At 44.3% G+C, this 24902-nt stretch overlaps 1 protein-coding gene across 1 annotated transcript in view; it reads right to left on the bottom strand.

The window, feature by feature from the left end:
* The window catches only part of TG (thyroglobulin), a 219399-nt gene that overhangs the window by 78349 nt on the left and 116148 nt on the right, over positions 1–24902 (bottom strand). Inside the window, exons 36-41 of the mRNA XM_039523028.1 lie at positions 24413–24547; positions 23095–23259; positions 22382–22604; positions 18769–18862; positions 9312–9474; positions 156–355 (exon numbers count right to left, since the gene is read on the bottom strand). Coding sequence (XP_039378962.1) covers positions 156–355; positions 9312–9474; positions 18769–18862; positions 22382–22604; positions 23095–23259; positions 24413–24547 — 980 coding nt within the window. The remainder of the gene's footprint in view (positions 1–155; positions 356–9311; positions 9475–18768; positions 18863–22381; positions 22605–23094; positions 23260–24412; positions 24548–24902) is intronic.

Genomic DNA, 24902 nt, shown 5'->3' with positions numbered 1-24902 from the left:
AATAATATATTTTAGTGAGGCTAAAATAAAATAAAAAAATATATACTGTATATATGTATAGAATAAAACCAGCAAGCACACTCCCTAGTTCTGTTAACACTGAGTCATGTCTTTTCCATTGGTATCCTACTAAGATACAGAGGAATGGGACTCACCATCAGCAATGCCCTCTTGAAGAGATTTGAATCTGCGGCACCTGCAAGTAGGTGGATACTGGTAACGTCTGCCCCACTACGATCAGCTGCTATTGAAATCTGACTTGGATCCCCTCCAAAGCTAGCAATGTTCTTCTGCACCCATTTCAGAGCTGCCACCTGATCCAGAAGGCCCCAGTTTCCACGGGCCACGCTAGAACCTGTGAGACGAAGTGGGAAGAGGGCAATCACTGCTCTGCAAGCAGACATGAAATACAGGTGAGACCCTTGAACATTTAAGTGGAGGAATGATACATTTTTAATATCAGTCCTGCAACTGGGACTGAATAAAACCGATATCACAGTTTATAGCACCTTCCTCCATGGCAGTCACTGTATAGACACCCCCCCCCCTTAGAGCTGTCTCCATTACAAGAGATAAAAGGAGACAGTTTTCAGTGCCCTGTGCCTTATTCCATAGAGGCTCAATTTAGCCAGTCATTAAAAGCAACTGGAATGTTTCTATTGACATCAGTGGGATTTAGACTGGGCACTGGATGCCAGAATGGGAGCCCTGGAAACTATTTCCCCTACCAAAGAGGTCGGGCACAGACAGTGACCATGCGAGCTTTTCCATTTCAACCCCGTGTGGGGGCATCTTATCTAAGGCCTGGTGCACACGTACAATTTAAGCTGACATCGCTGTACTGCTCAGGGGTGTGGAAACCTCCCCCCGCCCTACGTCCGAGCTCCATAGCTATGCTGACCTAACCCACAGTGCAGCTGCAGCTTGGTCGATGGAAAGATGCTCCTGCTGACCGAGCTACCATCACTGAGGGCGGGGGTGTGGGTGTTCCTACACTGACAGGAAAAACCCTTCCATCGCTGTAGGCAGCGCCTACACTCCAGGGTTATGCTGGCGTCGCTACGGCACCATACCTATGCCGCTAGAGCCCCCGTAGTGTAGACAGAGCCTAAGAGCTTGGCTGCATCTCTATTACAACCAAGCCAGGGGACTTTGTGGGTGTTCATTATTTGTCAGACACTGACAAGATACTTGGCCCTGTACGTGACACAAAGAAATGACATGCCTCAAAGAGCCTCGGATGTAACAGACTCAGCCAAGGCAATGGAGAAACGTCACAGGGCAGTTCTTCAGCTAGCCAGTGAGCAGCACCGCCTAGCTGCTTTCGTGGTCTCCTACTCACAAACACGCAGTCTGTTTCTTTTGCACCATGCGTACCCTCAACCCTCAGTTTCCAAACATAGCAGGATGTAGCATAGGTATACAGTAAGCGGAATCTCCCGAACAGCTTTCTTTCGTCCCCCTAGCTCATCCACTGAGCTCCTCCTAATTATATATCCTCCCAGTTACTGAGCCGATTGTCTCATTAGCCCACCAGTTGCCACCAAGTGTCAGCCATCCCCACTAGAAACTGGATGTTTGGCTCGCTCTGATTAAGTCTGCACCCTTCTCTGGGCTGCAGTAACCTCAGTGCGCAGGGTGCTACAGCCAGCACTCTGTCACAAGGAGCCATGGGACGGTCTTCACTTCGAATCCCCCCCACACACACACTTTATACCACTTCCACCCTGGGGGTGCAGAAGGCATTTGGCTGAGTGGCCCAGATGTGTGTGTGGGGGGTGAGACTGCAGCTAGATGGAGCAGAATAAGTGAAAGAAGATCCCCAAGTGCAGCATATCATAGAGAGACCATATTAGGAGGTGGAGGGGGTAGGGAAGAAGGTGGCTGAGACATCAGAGGGGTAGGCGTGAATAAACCATAGAGAGCACTGGGAACCCTGAGGACAATTTGAATTGGACTGGGAGATGGCTACTGGACATATATACTGTAACTTACGGTTTTGTGTACTGAACCGTTAAATGTCTAGTGGTCTGCTACACTGCTGCTGTTTTGTGTTCAGTTCAGATGCAGCCAGGTATGGAGGGGACACACACTGTGATCTCTGGGGCAGACTTAGTGTTATCCTTTTTTTGCTTTGTGTTTTCCCTCATTCTAAAACAAAAGTCATTTAGATTTAAAGTAGATGGGAAAACATAAAAGACAGAATGCCTTTGAGTGTGATGGAAGACGCGGGGAGATATGGTCCCATTTCCCAGTGCAACAGAGCAGTAGTGATAATAATAATACATAGATCTTATTGAGTGCTTTTCTTCAGTAGATCTCAAAGCACTTCACAAAGGATGTCACTATCATAATCCCCATTTTACAGATGGAGAAACTGAGGCACACAGAGGGGAAGTGACTTGCCCAAGGTGACCCAGCAGGTCAGTAGCAGAGCCAGGAATAGAACCTAGATGTCCAGAGTCCCAGTTCAGTGCTCTAATGTCTATAAAAGAAGGAACAGAGGGGGGAAGCGTTAAGGGCATCACTGACGAGTTCTGCAGCAAGGTCGAGCCAAGCACATGAGATGAAATCCTGGCTCTGTTGAAGTCAATAGGAGCTTCAATGGTTCAGGATTTCACTCGTTCTCTGGCAACGATCTGGAGATGATTGGAAACAGCAGGCTAACAATTAACACACCATGAGAGCAGCAAACTACGGATGAAACTTTTCTTCAAAGCCTCTGATATATTAGTAGCATGTTCCAGAGAATATTAACGAAAATATAAGAGTGGCCAGTTTATACAAAAATGAATAAAATGAATGGCTTTTCCAGCTGCATGGATTGCCATGAGAAAGAGGTTTTTATTTAGTAGTAACAACAATACACCCTCTCTTTCTGCAAATGGAAAAATCATGAATGTTGTTCTGTTTTCATTTCATATCTGTCTGCTGGGACTTTTCTGTCTCAATGAAATTAACCAAAAATCTACTATCCTCTATTAAAAAAGAAAAGAAAGTACTACAGCATTTCCCAATAATAATTCACAACATTACAGCTTAGAACAGAGACACTGCAGCTATGATTCTACAATTACAGGTGGGTTGTTTTTTAAATATAATACGGGAAGGGCAGCTGAGCTAGCAGACCAGCAAGCTATAATACTGTCCTGAGACCGAGGCCAAGATTTTCTAAATTGAGTGCCTCAAGTTAGACCTCTCAGTCCATATTTAGTTACCTAAATAGGTAGCTTCATCTTCAAAAATGCTGAGTATCTGCAGCTCTCAATACTTACATTCTTGTAGCATCTTTTCCTCCTGTACCCATCCTGTCCAGCCCCTTGCCATATAAATTACAACCCTCTGGATTCCCTTGCATCCCCTTACAGTCTTATAACTAAAATACAACATGTATTTTAATACAACCAACTGATACATCATCTCTGTGGCCCCCTATTACTGTTTGACATAACCATGAATTTTACAATTCGCCTCTCACAGCCCTTTTGCAAATGAGAAAAGCCGAGAACATTCTAGTACCATACATTCCCCAGGACTGCCAACTATTCAACAGTGCCCGAGAGTAACCTGATATTTTAAATGCGTGATGGTGTTGGCATTAGTTTCCCAATGACACTTTTTTCTAAAAAACTGGAACTTAAAGCAATAAAAGCAGAAATAAGCAATTCCTTGTTAAGTATCAAAAAGGAAGTGAAAATAATTGTGTGTTGCCTATGACTTTGAGTCACAGTGGGCCATTTATATTTACCTACCTGTCTTCAACACCTTCCTGTTCAAAACTAGAAAAGCTCTAAAGGAGACAGAACAGCCACGAACAGCAACCTCGTTCAAAATATGTGTTCCTTCCATTGCCAAGACCAAAATAATGTATCTTTAAAATAAGGATACATTTAAAGACACTCCAGGGAACAAATTAGTAATGGAATATGAAGTCTTCTGGTTTGTAGGTCAATAGTTCAAATCCAACCCTGGCCAATAGTGACTGAAAGCTCTCATCTTGTAATAGTTGTTCCCCAACAAAATATAATGAGGTGCTTAAATACCACCGTGCTGGGTGAAATATAAGAATCAGAATAGAATAGAATTTTAGTGGTCTCAATATAGTTCTTAAAGGTGTCTACACCACAACCATTGGCTCCCTCCTAAGAACGACAAGGACTGAATGATCATGGAGACTAGAATTTCTTGCCTATAGCCATATTGGGTTGAGAGACAACAGCAGAGCAATGGGGAAAGCTTTCATTGTCATAGCCTGCTCTGTGGATAGAGATCATCAGTATCCAGAGCTGTCAATTCAACTCTAAATTCACTCATTTTAAATATTGCTGCAAGTCTCATGAGAGCTCATCTAAGGAAGTGAAATCCATGTGAATTCTTTAACCACAGAGACAGGCCTAGCCACTAGTAAAATGAAAATACTGCAGGGAAAATATGACCAGTTCCTTTTGTCTTGGAAGAGTCAGACGGGTGGTGGAATGTATTTAATGAACCAAAGAACTCAGGCAAAGGATTTATGCACTAACATTTACTGTAGTTAGATCTGTTTCAGAGTAGCAGCCATGTTAGTCTGTATCAGCAAAAAGAACAGGAGTAGTTGTGGCACCTTAGAGACTAACAAATTTATTTGAGCATAAGCTTTCATGGGCTAAAGCCCACTTCATTAGATACATGCAGTGGAAAATACAGTAGGAAGATATATATATATACACAGAGAACATGAAAAAATGGGGGTTGCCGTACCAACTCTAATGAAACTAATCGATTAAGGTGGGCTATTATCAGCAGGAGAAAAAAAACTTTTGTCGTGATAATCAGGATGGCCCATTTCAAACAGTTGACAAGAAGGAGTGAGTAACAGTAGGGGGAAATTAGCATGGGGAAATAGTTTTTAGTTTGTGTAATGACTCATCCACTCCCAGTCTTTATTCAAGCCTAATTTAATGGTGTCCAGTTCCATCCTGATTATCACTACAAAAGGTTTTTTTCCCTCCTGCTGATAATAGCCCACCTTAATCGATTAGTCTCTTTAGAGTTGGTACGGCAACCCCCATTTTTTCATGTTCTCTGTATGTATGTGTATATATATATATATATATCTATATATCTTCCTACTGTATTCTCCAGTCCATGCATCTGATGAAGTGGCTTTTAGCCCATGAAAGCTTATGCTCAAATAAATTTGTTAGTCTCTAAGGTGCCACAAGTGCTCCTGTTCTTTTTGTAGCTGGACCGAAGACCCATGTCTACCAGGAATTGTTTTCACTACTTTGGTGATGGGCCTCGATATAAATCTTATGAACCATCTATTTGGAGACAAAGAACAAATTCCTGAGGAACACAGGAGAGTGAAAAGAAATGGGTATCAGGACAAAGATGACTATGCCAGACACAGGCAGTGACTTTAGTTACTAAGGCTCCATTCCTGAGAACACTTATAAACGGGCTTCGCTTTAAGCATCTGAGTAATCCCACTCTATGGGACTTAAAGGTAAGCACTAGCCTATTTTCATCGTCAAACCACACAACACACAATGGATTGGATTTTTCAGATTTGTTCAGTTCTAACCACCCCAGGTGTTGTTTGTATCATAAATGAGGAAAGTTGTTTTTTTCACAGTATCTTTTTTTGCCTACATCCAGACATACCTACAACAGTGCCCTTTCAATATGCACAGAAAAGCAGGTGTAACCCATATCTGTGTTTTCTCTACACTCAAAGCAACCACCACGTGTATATACCCATGACCCACCTAGCCCTAACACAGCTCTGCCACATAAGAGAGTCAGGAATAACTGCAGAGCTAGCAGTAGAAAAGGCAGGTTTTTTTGTTGCAAGAAAACTACTAGCTTTAACCCATTCGTTCCTGGGTTTGCAATTTATGATAAGCAAACATCAAAGGATCCAGGAGTTGCCTTTGCTTGGAGAATCAGGACTTTCATTCATGGTGTTGGGCCCTTTACATGGCATTTTAATATTCACACTTCTATATTTAGCCAGAATCAAGGGGTGAAAGCCTGGCCCCATTGCAGTTAATGGCAAAACTCCCATTGACTTCAGTGAGGCCAGGCTTTCATTCAACAAGTACTTGGAAAGGAAAACCTCCCAGAAGTTTCTATTTGATTTTGGTGTGTGCGCCAGGCAAAAGTTCTTACGGCATCTGAAGCAGCTTGGGGAGCCTTCGGTGTAATTTTCTGCTGCTATACATTAGAGAAAAGCATCTTAGGGAGTCTGCATTATGCTACAGAAAGGTAAAGGGTAACTACAGTAGTGGCAAAGTTTCTAGCTGCAATGAATGTGTGAACTCTCCTGTCTGACTAGATCAAAGTGTGTCATTTTGGCCCTGGCCAGCAGTGAGGCGTTGCCCCACCCTCAGAGGAGATAGGAGTGATTTGTACTCAGGGAGCTCCCCATGCTCCCCACTGTGCGGGAGTTGCTCCCCCGTCTGCCTAGGCTGCTGTGAAGTGTGGCCCCACCTCCTCCCTGTCCCTTTTGGGTCCCCAGGGGTACACTGAGGAAGCATCTCTGAGCTCTCCCAAACACAGAGATGATACCAGTCCCTGCCCTGTGTGAACTGGGCCAAGGGGCTGGGGGGAAGGTTCCTGCATCCTCTCAGCCAACACACCCACAGGCGGATCAGTCACTGTCTCTGTGAACAGCTGCAACAGGGGCAAAGAACGTTACAGATGCTGCTGTTCACTGGTCTCTAGGCGGTGGGTTTGTGCACTATCCCTTTTCACCCCTGAAGACCCAACTTCTAATTCCATCCAGAACACAGGTGAAAATGGGCTTGAAGGGTTTGCCCAAGTACTGAGAAGGACATCTGACCACACCACAACGCTACCATGCAATATTCAGCCCAGCGAGCAGACTCCTCTCAGGAAGAGACCAAGATGAGACGAGTTGGGTTGAAGGAGGTTAGTGGCAGATATGTGGGCAGTGCTGCGTAATGGAAGCTTACACAATGCCTATCTACCCTGTCTAGCTCTAGCCAATACTAAGTGTCAGTTTCATAAGCATCCGGTTCGCAGAAAACTAACCATAGTGATACTTTCCCCAGATGCAGCCCGTGCCAACCTCAGACCTAAATGCACAAGGAGTTTGCAGCGTGTAGCTCTCAGGTGGCTGAACTAAAAACAGGCATTGCTGGCGATGAGCTCCAAAAACACCTGACACCCTAGAAGAGAAATGCTGCTGTAACCCCGCACCAGGCAAAACTCAGCTGAGTCACTACACAGGCAAAACTCGACCTCAGGATCATCAGAAGTGTCATGTGGCAAGGTGCAGTGGCCTTAGCTAAGACCAAAGGGAAAGAGTTAGTTCCCTACACAGATCCCCCCAGGTGCACAGGATAGATTATTAATAAAGCAGTGGCAGGCACTGAGGGTCCAATGAAGAAATCCAGGAAACTCTATAAGGCGTGCAGCAAGGACTCTGAAAGGTACAGTCAGGGCCGCCCGGGGGGGGGGGCAAGTGGAGCAATTTGCCCTAGGCCCCCACAAGAGTTTTTTGGGGCCCCTGGAGTGTGGTCCTTCACTCGCTCCAGGGGCCCTGGAAAACTCTCATTGGGCCCGGGCCCCCAGAGCTTCTTCCACTCTGGGTCTTTGGCGGTAATTCGGCGGCGGGGGGTCCTTCTGCTCTAGGACGCGCCGCCGAAGTGCCGGGTCTTTGGCGGGAATTCGGCGGCCCCCCACCGCCAAAGACCCCAGGCCCCCTGAATCCTCTGGGTGGCCCTGGGTACAGTATCAGACCAGGGATATAAACAGTGTCCTAGTAGCCAGAGGAAGGAGGGGTCAGAACTCTAGACTCAGTTCTTGTGCTTCCTCCCCACATCCCTTTATCCACCCCCCATTTAAAGGCAAATAAACCCACCAGGCAAATAAAGGAAAAGAAAAATATTTTGTAAGTGTTTAAAATTAATCTAAAAGACCTAATAAAAGCCAAGCCAAACAGCAGGTACCTGCACTGCTCTCAGACAGGCAGGCATAGGTAGGTGCAAATGTGTATTTGTGCAGGCAGAATGGGTACTTTGTCCGTGCAAGGTATGCACCTATTTTCTGGAAATTTGGCCAGACAAGCCATTTATTTATAGTAGTCGGGATCAGTGGGCACGAGGAAGCAGAAGTCCCCAGCATTACAGAGCATGATGAGGAAAGTGTGCTAATTCCCAGCTTGCAGTAATGAACTGTGTGATTTTGCTGTAGTGTCTGGAATGGAAAATGGTAACAACTCAAGTCAATGGACGGTAACTCTCTATCTTTCAGAAGATAACATGGGCGACCTCTGTTGGCTCCGTGAGGCATAGACATGGTGGTGATGAAGCTGTCTTTAAAAAAAAACCTCAACTGGTCACTGCACATTATAGTAGCAAATCTTGGATAGGAGACAAGGGGCTGATTTTCAGAGGTGCCAAGCAGCTACCAATCTACATCTTGAATCTTACACAAAGTTGAATGTACTTATTGTCACAGAAGTCCCATGAGGCAGGGCAGCACTGTCATTTTACAGACGGGGAACAGAGGCACAGAGGGACTAAGTGACTAGTCCAGGGTCACACAAAAGTCCACAGCAGAGCAGGGAATTGAACCCAGTCTCTCAAATCTCAGGCTAGCGCCTTAACTTTGGGCCATCAACTCGGATTACAGTCAGACAGCACTTCTGGAAATCAGGCCCTAAGAGTTAAAAGTCAGACCTTCTCTTTGGCCCACTTCCCTTTGTAGTAGAACCTCAGAGTTCCAAACACCAGGGTTATGAACTGACCAGTCAACCACACATCTCATTTGAAACTGGAAGTACATCATCAGGCAGCAGACAGACAGACAGACAGACAGTCAGACACACACACACAAGTACAGGACTGTGCTAAACGTAAACTACTAAAAACAATAAAGGGAAAGCATCATTTTTCTTCTGCATAGTAAAGTTTCAAAGTTGTACTAAATCAATGTTCAGCTGCAAACTTTTGAAAGAACCACCATAATGTTTCGTTCAGTGTTACAAACAACCTCCGTTCCCGAGGTGTTCGTAACGCTGAGATTCTACTGTACATACAAACACCCATGATTTTATCTGTCAATAAAAATCAAGCTGCTCTTTTGAAATGGGATGATTGCTTTGTGCCCCCTTTTGGCTCATGCTACTCCCCATGTCCCTTTGACACAACGCTCCTGACGTTCCTTGGATGTGTCTTCCAAAACACTTATTCAAAGATGCCAGCTTATGAAAAGGCAGAACAAACAAACACTTTGGAAACAAACACTGCAGAATGTGATTTGCCTGCAGTTCAAAGATTCATGGCAGCGTACAGACTTACCAGTGCTAAGGAAGCCGAAAACTCCGACACGGTAACTTGCAGTTACAACGATGATATCGCTGACGGAAGCTAGGTATGATCCATCTACGACCGTCCTCCTCCCTTTCTCACCCTCACCACTCACACCATTGTGGAAGAACAGCAGCACAGCCATGTTTCTGCCCTGTAATGATCACAGACAAGTTAATGCACCAATGAGTGTGTCTGAGAATGATAGCGGCTCATACGCCTATATCGGGCTATAGTCTCCTTCAGGTCATTGCTGTGAACCTGATTATCCTCTCTTCTGAAACATTCCAAGCAATTCAAAACTGCCTGGCAATGACACTGATGAGAGGAGAACTGCCTGCGTGGCAGCAGCCCTAGAATTAAATTCAGTTTGTTGACTGGTTACCAGTCCCTGGAATGGACTATGTGCCATTTAGCTGAATCCAGCCTCCTAATCGTAGGGCTTGTCTACATGGGGATAACTCAGGAATTAACTCAAGATGTGAATTTAAAGTGGATAAATTAAACTGTATTAAACCCCTGTGTGGATGCTCATATTCAGAATTAAAGTGGCCTGGATTCAATTTAGCTTATCTTCCAAAAAGTCAATTAAACTAAATCAAATTAAGACCACTTTAATTCTTAATGAGAGTGTCCATAGAGGGGTTTCACACAGTTTAAACTCACACTTTAAATTAATCTAGATTAACTTTCCTGAGGGCAGGTCTACACTTAAAAATTACCTCGGCATAACTCTGTTGTTCAGGGATGTGAAAAATTCACACCCCTGAGCAGTGCAGCTAAGCGGACCTAAGTCCCCGTGAAGACACCGCTAGGTCAATGGAAGAATCCTTCTGTCACCCTAGCTACTGCCTCTCAGGGAGGTTGATTTATCTGTGCCAATGATTTATCCTGCCAGCATAGCTAGTGTCGAAAAAGCAGCATCAGCTCTCCCTAGGTCCTCTCTGCACATGCTATGGAATAGCTACAGTGATGCTGCACTGCTAGGGGGCAGAGAGGCCACTGCAGCAGAACAGAAACAAGAGTTGGCCATGTGGTCTCTGCAAACCATAGGGGACCTCAACCCCCAATGAGGGGATGGCTCACCCGAAAACTCCATGGGATGAGCCTTATGGAATTCTCAGTGTCTGGCTTCCTTCGGTGGGCTTTTCTGCCTGAGGTTGAAGCCTGGCCCTAATGTCAGGAATTATTTTCTGATATGCAGCCACAATTTTCCATTCCTCAGTTTCATCCCATTATTATATCCCCTGGGACCTTCCTACATCATTCTCCACTCTCCTTTGCTCAGTGGACAGTCATAGACTTTAAGGCCAGAAGGGAACATCATGACCATCTCGTCTGATCTGCACATTGCAAGCCACAGCACCTTCCCCACCCTTTCCTGTAAATAGACCCATAACCTCTGGCTGAACCATGTTTGAAAGACTTCAAGTTACAGAGAATCCACCATTTACACTAGTGCTGCAGAGGAAGGCAACCCCCGCCCCCCCCCACACCAGGGTCTCTGCCAATCTGACCCAGGGAGAAATTCCTTCCTGACCACAAATATGGTGATCAATTAGACCCTGAGCATGTGGGCGAGAACCACCAGACAGACACCTGGGAAAAAATTCTCTGTAGCAACTCGGAGCTCCCTCCAGCTAGTGTCCCATCACCAGCTGTCGAAGATATTTGCTGCTAGCTGTCGCAGATCAGCTACACACCATTGTAGGCAGTCTCATCATATCATCCCCCCATAAATTTAGCAAGCTCAGTCTTGAAGCCAGTTAGGTTTTTTGTCCCCATTGCCCCCCTTGGAAAGCTGTTGGTTAGAAAGTTTCTGATGGTTAGAAATCTTCATCTAATTGCAAGACTAAACTTCTTGCTGGCCAGTTTACATCCATTTGTTCTTGTGTCCACATTGGTGCTTAACTTAAATTTTAACTCCTCCCCATCCCTGTTATTTATCCCTTTGATGTATTTATAGAGAGCAATCATATCTCCCCTCAGCTTTCTTTTGCTTAGGGTACACAAGCCAAGCTCTTTGAGTCTCCTCTCATAAGGTAAGTTTTTCATTCCTCTGATCATCCTAGTAGCCATTCTCTGCACCTGTTCCAGTTTCAATTTATTTTTCTTAAACATCGGAAACCAGAATTCTACACAATATTCCAGATTAGGTCTCACCAGTGCCTTGTATAATGGTACTAACAATTCCCTTTCTTTACTGGAAATACTGCGCCTGATGCATCCTAGGACTGAATTAGCCTTTTTCATGGCCACATCACATTGGTGGCTCATAGTTATCCTGTGATCAACCAATACACCCAAGTCTTTCTCCTCCTCTGTTGCTTCCATCTGATGAGTCCCCACTTTATAGAAAAAATTATTATTGTTTGTTCCTAAGTGCATGACCATTCACTTTTCAGCCCCATTTCATATTCAATTTCAGCCCATTTCTATTATTCCAGTTTTCAAGGTCACCAAGATCTTCTTGTGTGATATTCCGGTCCTCCTCTGTATTGGTAATACCTCCCAACTTTGTGTCATCAACAAATTTTCTTAACAGACTCTCACTTTTTGTGCCAAGGTAATTAATAAAAATGTTAAATAAGAGAGGTCCCAAGACCAAACCCTGAAGAATTCCACTAGTTACCTCCCTCCAGCCTGACAGCTGTTGGTATTTTTCAGAGACAGGCTGGTGGTCTGTACACCAGCATCAAAGCACATCTGGGGTTAGTTTTTGCCTGCAACTAGATAGCATTGGCCGCTGCTGCTGTCATTTTCTGAACAAAATTAACTAAACATGATGATCCCATTTGCACAGGCAAAAGAGACGGCTGCACATCTGTGTCCAGCAAACATGTGGCCATCCGTGCAGCAAAAACAGAGGCCAGGAGCAAGTAGCAAACTGCCCTCAGCTTTCTCTAATTGTTAAGGGGTGACCCTGAGTTTTGAACTGAAAATGTGTTGCACCCTCCTCTGTCTGGTGGAAACTCAGTTCAGATGTTTGTTATTATGAGCAAAGTGGCATCCAGTTTGACTGAGTAATGTGCTGCCTTCATCCAGAAGTGCTGAAAAGTGCTTTCTCTGAAACTTCTGCCTCTGCTTCTCCAGAGAAAGTGCCTAATTCAGATGGTCTCCTCCCCAATTTCCCATTCAGAGTTGACAATTATGCATGTCCTGGCCAAGAAATTGGAGGAGAGGAACAAAGGAAGGAGAGAGAGCAGGTGTGAGGGTTTGTCTTCACTTGAAAATCTGGTCTAACAAACATCACTTTGCAGAGTCACGTTAGCTAACACAATGTTAAACATCACAGGGGCAAATCTTACTTAACATCATGTCAGCTTGTCAAAGAGATTCCCTAGAAACAGTCCCAGTCTAGCTGACTGCTGGGTTGTGTTTAAAGTCATGTTAGATAACAAGATTACCTAATTTCCTAGTGATAACAAGGGGAAAGGAGAAGAGGTGATAGGGAAAAGCAGAAGCTGCAGTAGCAGATGTGGAGCATCTTACTGAGAAGATTCAGCCTTCAAGTATTGGGGATAAACAGAATGCCACCCACTCACCGCATCTCCCCTACAATACACAAGGTTTAGATACAATTGCTTCTTTTCCCCATGGTTATTCTGCACAGAGAAGTGGCAAATTCCCCAGCTGGTTTGTCTTGTACATGAATCCAACCTTTTGAGAAGCACAAGGGATAATTTGGGTAGTGATCCCCTGATGAGCACAGATTTCAAGCACAGAGCTGCTGGTTCTTAGTGCTGTCATCTAAAGCAGATCTTTGTATTGAATTGTAACAACCACTAATCATCTCTCCTTCGCTTTTTGGAATTAATCATTTCAGCAGGATGCTCCCATATTTTCATATTAAAAATGAATTTTCATATTTTCATTTTATTTTCATATTAAAAATGTGAGATGTGTTGTATTGTCCAGGTTCTTATTTGGTATCCAATTAATTTTATACTAATTAATTAATTAGATAATTTTATCACATTATTTGTTCTCTATCCTGAGTTACAGTCAATTAACCAACGCAGCTAGGACAGGTGGCAGCTACATATTAGGGCAGAGAGAATGCAGGGCCAGGTCCAAAGCCAAATGAAGCCAACTCTTTCCATTGACTCTAAAGGCCTTTGGTTCACACCAAATTTGGACCATAGGTGGAAATCTGGAGTAACTCCACTGAAGTCAGTGGCGACACTCCATTGTAAAGGAGAGTAGAATCTGGCCTATTGCATGCAACACAGAACAATACTACAGAAAACACTGCAGCTAACTGGAAAAACTGGCCAGCAAGTTCCTCACACGCACAATGCTAGCACCAGCCAGGATTGTCGTGTGGCTATTGACTAACATTGTTTGATCAGTTCTGGTTTTGCATTTAGGAATGAAGCATGGATGGTCAAACTGTTAGCAGTAAAACATGCAGACAGACTTTCAACAGAGACAAGTCTAGCTCAGCTCCCACGACACACATGCACAGTATCAGCTAGGGTCCACACTAATTGGCTATGTGCTCTCTAGCAGCTGGACTGAAGCTGGCAGTCCCAATGGGCCTGATCCTGGGAGCGGAGGGTGCTCATCATTTCACAGGAGCAGATTTGTGCCTGGCAGGATTGGGCCCAAAATGAAGCCTCACCCTCATAAAAGAAATAAAGAGAATGAGTTAGGACTGGCCACATTTTTACACCAGCGTGTCCTTTGTGCCCAGTGCCAATCGCTCATGAAATCTGGACATGTCTGGATCCAGATCTGAACTCAGGACAGGATAGAATGCACCTGACCCAAAAGCCAGGAGCAGAGCACTCCTGAATTTCAGGGACTAGGATGCGAACACAGCTTTAGCTGCAGAGTTCAGAGCTCACATACTATGGTGATGGGCAACAGTATAAAACTGCCCTTGCCTTCTGCAGCTAGGTTAGCCATCATGCTAGACCTGAGCCTTGACTCCTTTGGTTTTTGTGAAACACGGAAAATAAAAGGCATTTCTGACAGGCTTTCTGGAGTTCAGAAATGTTTTCAATTATCCTCTCTGCTCCACTGCAAGGCATTTCAGAAGGGGCTTGGCAGGAGCATTTTAACCCTGACAGAACCAGTCAAGTTCCAGGATGTGTAACAGCCCTTGCATTAGGAGGTGTGCACCACACTGACGGCACAGTAAGGATGGGAAGGCAAGGAAGATTCTTCCCTGAAGGGTGCACAGCCGACATTAACCTAACTCTTTATTTAGGCCAGCAACGCTACCATCAGCCCTCTGCTTGAGCTGCATCAGGCAACCCCAGACAAAACCCAGCCCTGCTTTGCTAGCGTGACAAGCGAGGATGGCTACTGGTGGGAAAAGGAGCTCAGAAACGCCAGCTGTAAGTAGAAGTTTGCATGATGCACGTAACTATGTGTTCTGCTTTCTGGGCACTGGAGCTTTAAATGTTATTGGCTCTTCCCAGCTACAGGAGGAAGCTCCCATTTTGTGTTTCACTTCAGATGCAGAATGTTACTGTGCAAGCCACTGAGCTCTGTCTCTCTCCAGGGGACATCATATTGGTTGTTTTTGTTGTTTTAACTTCATCAAGACTGAAACCATCTGCTATTGCTCTTCGCACGTGGGTAAAAACATCAGTTTACCACAATAAAGAGCAGGGAAATGCCATTCTGGGGCATATTATCCTGTTCCCGCTTTCTGCTGTAAAAATAAAGGGTCTGAGTCTTCTCTCATTTACGCCAGATTTACCCACGCGACACTCCACTGACCTCAATGAAGCTACTTCTGATTTGCACCCATATGAGTGAGAGAAGTATTAGGCCCTGTAAACGTGTCGACTCACCCCTGCGGCGCCTCCTGCTGGTTGCTCTTCATATTTAGCTCAGTCCAGCCCTGGAGCACCCTCTGCAGGCCGGTGATCCACCTGTTCGTAGGCCCCCGTGTCCCTCCCTGGACCCGGTGCCCTTTTACATGGGGTGCTGCCCCCTAGCAGCAACTCCTTTCTCTCTGGGTCTCCCTTTCTCTCTCAGGGAACCCCCACCCTCTATCCCTACCTTGCCTCAGTATTTGGCTACTGCCAGTCATTGTCTAGCCCCACACTCTGGGACATACTGCAGTATCAGCCTACTCATCACAGGCAAAGTTGGGTTTGGACCGGCTGCTTTGTCCTACCCCTAGGTTGCCCCCTGCAACCCCCAGTACCTTTGGCCCACTGCTAGGCCGCAGCCTGGGGCTTTCTAGGCCGGAGCTCCCCGGCTCCTCAGCCTTCCCCAGCCCTGCTGCACTCAGGTATCTAGTTTCAAGCCCTAAGCAGCCAGGCCCATCTCTCTCTATCGCCAGAGAGAGACTGTCTGGCTTCTGGCTTCCCTGCCTTCTTATAAGGCCTGGTTCCTCAGTTTGGGGCGTGGCCCCCCCAGCTGCAGCCACTTTCCCAATCAGCCTAGCCTGAAGGCTGTCTTCTCAAGCCCTGCCAGGCCACTTTTTAAACCCCTTCGGGCAGGAGCAGGGTCCACCCTGCTACAGGCCCACAGACTCTCTTTCTCAAAAAAAAAAAAGAGAGAGAGCCCATTTGGATAGTTGGGGTTGTTGTAAACAAGATGCTTTCAAATAAGCCCCTGCTCTTTGGAAAGCAGTAGCTAATGGGAGCTGGCAAGCTTCCCGGGACGATGACCTGAAGTTTTTACTAAGCAATGACTTTGCACAGAAAGTCGATAACAATCTGGTGTTGCGGCGAGCAAACGGACTGTTGGCCACTTCTAAAACATACATGAAGTTGCACTCCAGCAGCTCAAATAATACTGAATGCAGAAATGCATGCTTGTACATTAGGCACATCCCTATACCAATACCCTAGGCCCCCCAGCCCCTGTTTACGCTCTTGTTAAAAGCTCAGCTAGAATACCCAGGCCAGTAGGAAGGTTTATTTTTTTACTTATTATAAAGATTAACTTAAAATTTTCAGTTGACAGTTTATCTGAGTGCAGTGGCTCCCACGCCACTCTTTGGAGAGGAACACTTTTGTGATCTGTGGGCTGGGGTATAAATTTAGCACTGCTGACTACACTCAATCCACAGCAGACCTTCCGCCGACATCAGTGGGAGGTTTCCACAAAGATCAAGGGTAGATTATGGCCTGTATATAGAAACTAAACTGCTAGTCATCATCACTGTTAGCTGTGGTACATTCAGTATCACCCCCTGGGAAAACAGTCTAGTTTTTAAGAACTCTGCTATTTCTGCCTTTAGTTTCCTTCCTTCCCCATCTTCTTTTCTGCCTCCCTCTCTTTCCCTGTCTTTGGCCAGCTCTACACTGCAACATGTTGTTGGCATAACTATGTCAGCCAGGGGTGTGACTGTCAAAGGTCTGCCAGCAAAACCCCGAGTACAGACACAAAGGAGAAAAGTGCATCTGCTGTTGGCACAGCTAATACTGTTCAGGGAAGTGGTGCTACTATGCTGGCAGAAATCCACCTTTTGTTGATACACACTGCAGCTACACTACAGGGCTATGCCAGGATAGCTATTCTGATATAGCAGTTGTGACAAATACAACAATTTCCTGCAGTATCTTTAGGAGATCTTACTGCATTAAGTTTATGCATCATCGTGGGCCACCAGCTGTATGTAATTCCATAGGGGCAGGTGACTGCAACCCTCCAGGAATTAAAAACAGTTGGAGGGGGTGATTAGGCAAATTGCCTGTGTCAAATTGTAATGCCTCCAGAGAAGTACCACCATGTGGCGAGGTTTGCATTTATTGTCAACAGACAAAGACAGGACGTTGGGATAAATAGCCTGAGTTTAAACTGACTCGGAGCTTTCTTTCTGATCCAGCCAATGGACAGGACCTGCTGTCCAACAGAGGCTCCAAATCCTTAAGGAAGGATTGAAAGGACTGATACCTGTCAGAGCCCCAGGCTGGAGTTGGCATGACCTCTGGAAAGCAGTTTAGTAGGCGCACTGGTTCTTTTATTGTTTTTAATATGTATTTTCTGTAATGCTTTCACTTTAAGAATAAATGTGCTTGCTTAGAAAAGGCTGTGTATAACTTCTGGCAATTGCACTGTTTGTGGCCTCTGAGGAGAGAGCAAAGTGCGGATGCTGGCCTGTTGAGGAAGACTGGCTTGCCAGGGATATCACAGTGTAGAGAGGGAACTGTGCAGACTGTAAAAACTCCAGTAAAAAGGGAGAGAGACGCGGGTCTCTGCTCAAGAGGTGATGGCTGAAGAGCGGGGAATCTAAAGCAGTAGACCACGGTGGAGAAATACAGATGCAATTACCCTGAACTGTGACAGCAGTCTCAGCAGAGCCTGTGTAGGACAGACGAGCCCTTGGTGTATCTCCTCCTCTCTGCCCATTTGCATTTCCTGCTCTGCAGACATATTGAGACATAGCTTAGCCAAAGCACAAATAACTATACTGTGAGGAAGAGTCCTGCACTGGCAGGAGACTGGACTGGGTGACTTACCATTGCTAAGGCTTCTCCGGCTCTTACTTCTAGGATACTATGGATACCACTTTAAACACTTCTGCTTATCGCAGTTAAAACATTTTCAGATAATTCCACTGTGACGCTAGCAGACCAGGTGCCAAGGCCCCTAGGTTTACTGAATATTGACAAATGCATAGCTGAGAACCAGTCTGGCTTGCCTTTGGGTTCATATAGTTATAATAGATATTAATGTTATAACAATATGTTTAGTGTTTTGACTTTATGAAATACTTGTAGGATGCTGCATGTATTAATCCTTCTTATAATCTCTGTATCCCCTGCTATAAGGCAATGCTTAAGTATTTGCTCTATAACTGTAAAAAGTTTGTTCTGAAACCGTAACTCACCAAACAGGAGAAACAACTTCACGTAATGCAAAATGCTGGATTCCTACAAAAGGTGTAAGCAAGAGATCCCCAGGACTAAGATGGGTTAGCCCTAATGGACATAAAAAGCTGGCATCTTTCAACAGCTCTGTCACCACCTGAAACCTAAGACTGCAACTCATTTGTGTGTGTATGTTTATCTGTTTTAACCTTGTAAATAATTCTAATTGATTTTTCCTAGTTAATAAAACTTTAGCTAGTTTATTACCGGATTGGCTACAAGCATTGTCTGTGGTGCGAGATCTAAGGTGCAAGTTGACCTGGGATAAATGACTGGTCCTTTGGGACTGGAAGCAACCTGAATATTTTGTGACCTTTGGTGTAAAGTGATCACCTATCACAGAGTCCAGCTTGCTTGTGTGGCAAGATAGATCGGAATGCCCAAGGGGGCTGTCTATGGCTCTATGTTAAAGCTGCATAGTGCCTGAGGACATTACATTTGTTACTCGATTGGTGAAAGCTAATTATAGAACTCACAACCAATTTGGGAGTTGTGCCCTGCATTTTAACAGTCTGCCCTGACGCTGGTATTCTCACTCGTGAGCCACTCCAGACAGCATGACGACAACATTTTGCTACACCATGTTCTAGTAATTCAATACTTACCATGCTGGCAGGCACAAACACATTCAGGTACAAGCAGTCTTCACTGACAGGAGAAGATCGGTGCAGTCCATCTCCAGGCTGCCAACAACTAGCCCTAAAGATACAGGCTGTGTTAATTTTGGCCAACAAACCAGCATTACTTTTGTACTGTTGCAGTTCATTTTATTTTGAGCTGAAGTTCAACAAAAAAATTTACACTTCAATAGCACCTTTATATCTGTGGATCTCAAACGCATTCCTAGCATTCATCTAACAACCCCCCTGGGAGGCAAAGAAAGGTTATTTATTTAGATTTAAAATAACAAAAAGGATGCCTATCCAATGTTACAGGTGCCCTAACAAATCATTCACAATACAATAAATACAACAAAATCCCAGCAGCATTCAAACAGTTCTTTCCACAGAAACTCAATCAGCCAGACACCTGCAGACACTCCTCTCCACCCCTTCATCATCCCAGAGAGCATCCCGTCAGCCCTCTCCAAAAACCCTATCAAACAAACGTCTTTTGCGTGTGTTGAAAGGTCATCACCATCTGGGCTATTTTGGACTAAGAGGAGTCCCACATACCGAAATGCAGCCACATCTGTGCTGTTTAACACTTTATGGACCTACAAATTTAATAAGGATGGAACTGATAGGGTTCTATAGAAACCACCCTAAAAACTTATGAAATTATCTCTAAGACTTTTTCAATTGTTGGACAGAAATCAAAATCAGGGATATAATTTGCTACTAAATTCACAATATATTTGGTTCAAATATATTATAGAAAAATTATCATCTTTTATTAAATTTTACAGAGTTTTCCCACAAGGGAGCTGTGTAACACAACAAGGCCATGCAACGGTTTAAAACAGACAGTGAAGCACACTGAATTGACATTGCAGGGGAAAATCTGGGTGGGCAACATATGCATTCCTTAGGTAAGAACATGGGCAGGACACAACCCTAGTGAACTTATTCATGAAAAACACCATGGTTGTTTTTCAAAACAAGTGTTCAGAGAGACATGTTTACATCTCATCAAAAATATGGCACCTCCAGAATTCCCCTAACAACATACAAGGGAAGTGGTTCAGTATGGACTCAGAGGAAATAGCGCCACCTACTGAATCAATTTGCTGTTTCTTGGAGATCTCTTATCCAAGTATGACCCAGCTCTACCTTGACAATAAATATATATGGGAAACTTCTCATGTCAGTAATGTTGGCCTGCAACTTTGATTTTTTGTTATAAAGAGACAAAAATATTGTGCTATGATGATGTACAGCCCCTAATATTATAATGATCTGCATTCATTACTTATACAGGAGACCTGGCAGTTTAAGGTCTGTGAGATTCTCCAAGGCAATCCTCCTTGTATCTAAGCTTACAATTATGAACAGTGCTTTTGATCTTAAACAAACAACAAAATACAAAGGCTGAGGTTTTTAAAGTCACCTAAGGGATCTAGACAGCTGGTTCCCATTAAAATTAATGGGAATGAGGCACCCACGGCCCCTAAACAGCTTTGAAAATCTCAGCCACATTCTTCACACTGAGGCAAGAGATGATTTTCAGATGGAGGCAGTAGAGGCCGATAGCCCTTACCAAAGATATACAGCAGCTGACTATACACAGCATTTTGGCTGCAGTCACCAAGAGTTGATGCTGTATATGTTACTGCAACAGTTTGTGTATATCAACTGTACGTAATCACTGTGCACCTGAATAAACAAGCCGCATCTCATCAGATCCCTTGAGCATCTGTCAAGCTGCATGGCTAATGTGGTTACGCTGCTGACACCCACATGGCTCAGGTGCATGCTGCAACACAAGACCACCAAACGCCAAGCGCTTTCAGCCACCCACAAAAGAGTCTCTAGCTACATTCACTTCTTGAGTGTGTTATTAAAAACCCTTGATAACATAGATCTGAAGTACTGGCGCTATTACCTGTCCCCCACAGGGCTGTCACAGGTCTTCTCTTGATTACTAGCCTCAGTCATCACGGGTCTTGGTCAATGGTCGTTAATTCTTGAACTCTCTCCCAGAAAAAGGTCAGCTGGGGCCCTTCACTGGGTCTGTCCATGTCCCTTTTACATAAGTACAGAAGAATGGCCCTACTGGGTCAGACCAATGGCCCATCTAGCCCAGTATCCTGTCTTCTCACAGTGGTCAATGCCAGATGCTTCTGACGGAATGAACAGGGCAATTATCAAGAAATCCACCTGTCATCCAGTCCCCGATTCTGACAGTCAGAGCTTAAGGGACACCACAGTATGGGACTGCTTTCCTGACCATCTTGGCTAATAGCCATTGATGGACTTATCCTCCATGAACTTATCTAGTTCTTTTTTGAACCCAGTAATATTTTTGACCTTTACAACATCCCTGTGTTAGGCTTTCTCCTTTGGTTTTCTCCATCTACTAAGACAAAAGTCTGCTATTCTCTGTACCAGCTGGGAATTGATCACTTTTGCTCAAGCAAAAGTTCATGTCTTGTGGCAATCTCATAAGAACAGCCATACTGGGTCAGACCAAGTGTCCATCTAGCCCAGTATCCTGTCTTCTGACAGTGGCCAAAGCCAGGTGTCCCAGAGGGAATGACCAGAACAGGTAATCATCAAGTGATCCATCCCCGGTTGCCCATTCCCAGCTTCTGGCAAGCAGAGGCTAAGGACACCATCCCTGCCCATCCTGGCCAATAGCCATTGATGCACCTATCCTCCATCCTCTCATTTCCTCCTGTGCCAGGTTCCTGTGTGTTGGTGCAGCAGGGCTCAGTTTGATTGATACGTGTTTTGTACAGTGCTTTAATAGTTTAAAAATATATATCTAGTTTCATGACATTTTTGTTGTTGTTGCATTTTTTTAAACTAATTGCCTGAGTTAAACACTTAAAGATTCCAGATGCACAGGTATTTCATACAAATGTATTAGAATCTCCTGTCTTTCATTAATCAATTTATATTTGTGACAGGTCACTTTGGCTCTCCTGGACTAATTAACGATAACTGGCTTCACACAACAAAGATAAATGAAATCCTGAAAGGTAACATGCCCAATGCTCACCAAGCCTGCCTCTCACTGAACATCAGGCTGTGCATTACAAGTAATGTTCAGAATCCTGTATTTTACTCACACCATTTCAATCAATATTTGTGTTTTCACAGAATTTTAATGATAGGAGGGACCCCTCTGATTATTTAATCTGACTTCCTGCATAGCAGAGGTCAGAAAATTTCACCCAGTAATTCCCGCATTCTATTTGAGCAAGAGCATAGCTGTTGGATTCAATGAGTTAAAAAACAACCACCTCAAACTGCATCAACTCCTTCCAGATCTCAGCAGAAAAGAAAGAAAAAAAGAAAGTGGAAGGAGCACTAATTTTTGAATCTCAGTATTATTTATAATACACTATGTGGTGTAGAGTTAAATACAACTTTTGGGCAGTGTGTATGTAGTGTAAGGTGGTTTTTCTGCTAGCAACCAAATGTAATAATTTTATCAACAGATCTAGTCATTTATGCCATGCTCAGCATTATGGTATCTTAGTGTCTGAATGGGTTTAGATTATCACTGACAAACAAAGACATCAAAGGACTATTCAACAATGCGCCTTCTCACCGAACCATTGTAGCATTCCAGGATTGCAGCCAGGTAAAAGGCTCTGGAGGATGAAACCGGTTCTCTGCTATCAGAGGTACTGCATATGGAATCCCAAAAAACTGACTAACATTTCTCCACTCAGACCCAACCCGGATAACTTGGGACCTGCCGAGCAAAACTCCATGGGATGGAATGTACACGGATGAAGTTAAATCAGGTGCAGAGATGGATGTGAATGAATCTATTTGGAGAGGGGGAAAAAATAAGAAAAAATTGTTTTCCTTGGAAGCCTAAATCTCATTTTCAAAAGGGATTTAGGCACTCAGGAACCTAAATCTCTTTTGAAAATGAGATTTAGGCTCCTAAATCAGTTAAGAGTTGCTGAAGTTAGCAATGCCTAAATACCTTTTGAAATTTAGGCCTTATGGACGCTGTCTCTTTAAATGTTAATGGAACTTAGGCTTCTGATGAAAATTTTACTAAATTATTAGAGGTTTACCCTGTGCAAAGTCTTTTTGACTTGATGATGATTTGGGGCTTCACCACAAAAGATATTTTGGGAGGTGTTCACATGCTTTTTGGATACAGCATAACAACCCCACCCAAACTGGGACCATCCCATACAAATCAGATGGGTGGCAACTCTAGTGCTTGGCTTCTACCATTCTCCCATCTACCAGACAAGCTTCTACAATGGAGCCTACTTCAATATGGTACTGCCTTGCTCTTACCTTGCCTCCAATAGATGTAAGTCGCTGGCTCCTTGAGTAAAACTTGACAGCTGTGGCCTTGCAGGCCATGTGTGCATATCTGTGTATCAGGGTAGAAGATGCATCTTATTGCTGATGGCTGGATTTCAAGGGTAATCACTGTGCAGGACTCGTTCTTGGAACAGGCTGTGGAGAGAGATCGCAAGCAGACAGCCAGAGAGAAAGCAAAGCAGAGGCCACATGTTTTCAAAATATCTGAGGTGACCATATTTCGCAAAAGGAAAATGGGACACCACCTGAGGTTAGTCTGAGCCCTTCCACCGCAATATGGAGCTGGCCTGAGCCGCTCACCCGAGCCCTGCCTGCCTGCCCCATGAGGCGGGGGAGGCCTGAACCCTGGCATCACTGCTTGCCCTCCACACCCCATTTTTTTTTTTTTTGGCAAAAGTGGGCATTTGTCCCATTCGCTCTTGCCAATTGATCCAGTCAGTAAAAGCAAATGGGACAAAGGCCCATTTTTACCAAAAAAGTCAGGATGGTTGGGCTTTAAAAAGGTCCTGTCCCGGCCAAAACGGGACTTGTGGTCACCCCAAAAATATCAAACCTCCCAAACAATTTCAGAGGAGATTTTTCAAAGGCACAGAGGAAAATGAAGCTCCTGACTCCCCTTGACTTTCAAATGGAGCTGATCCACTGTCTGCCATCTTTTGCCTTTGGAAATCACCCTTTCCAGTGGTTAAAAGTACCGTATTTAATACAAAAATAAAATGGAAAAGCCCAGTGCTGCACTGTAGCTCGGAGGTATAATTCCCAGCTCCAGTTGACAGATACGCACTAGTTCTGATCGAGCTAATACAGTAAAATGGCTCAAACTAGCAACCCAAGTATGTACTTTAGAACTCAAATTTGTGGCATCCTAAACAGTTCCTGGAGCCTTCAAATAGTTGTAAGTGGTTGTCACATCTGTCTCTTAGTCAGTTTTTAGCCTAGCTACACACAGTTATCTTTTAATTGTTACTTATAAATTAATCCCATCAGCTCCTCAAACATTTTGTTGCTGTTCAGCAAATAGCCTGGTGGCTAGTAGATGCATATGAGGCGTCAAAGTTATCCAAAAGCAGCTGAAAAGTATGCCACTTCACCAAATGAATTTCTGTTAGGCCTTTCATTAGGAAAATTATTTCAGGTCCCTCTTCCCAATTCAAGAAATGCTAGGGGAGAGTTATTAAAAAAAATTAGTTGTTCTCAACAACATGCTTCATTATCATAAGTCAGTACATCATGTTCTACAAAGCCAAAGAAAACAGCCATCTTCAATATAAGAAAATCAGTTCCTCACCTGACAGACAAAAATCTCTAGCAGTGGAGAAGTCATCAGAAATCTCTCTGCTGACTTGTGCAACGTCAAAGTTTAAGATGGATGGATCAGTAAGTACTGAGGAGGCACCCAAGAGCAGCCAGGAGTCCAAAGGCACTATGAGACAAAGCATAGGAAAATAAACAAAATAAGCAGACCAGCACAAACTTCAGAGGGAATAGCTATTCAAGGAGGAAAAGTGGCATGGTGCATCAGCAGACCTTGATTTACCTTTGGGCTGACTGAGAAGATCTTGGGTAAACTTTTCAAAAGCAAACTTAAGTGACTGGGGAGACCAAGTTCAATTTTCAAATGTAACTGAGGGCCAGATTTATGAAGGTACTTAGGGAACCTGAAGATATAGATAAGTGCCTAATGGGATTTTCAAAAGCACCTAAGCAGGAGAGGCATCTAACTAGGGTGAGCAGATGTCCTGATTTTATAGGGACAGTCCCAATATTTGGGGCTTTGT

This window comes from Mauremys reevesii, linkage group 2 (assembly GCF_016161935.1).
Source record: "Mauremys reevesii isolate NIE-2019 linkage group 2, ASM1616193v1, whole genome shotgun sequence".
Taxonomy (NCBI): Eukaryota; Metazoa; Chordata; order Testudines; family Geoemydidae; genus Mauremys; species Mauremys reevesii.
Note: the sequence above shows the minus strand (reverse complement) of the source record. Positions and strands in the feature narration are given on the sequence as shown.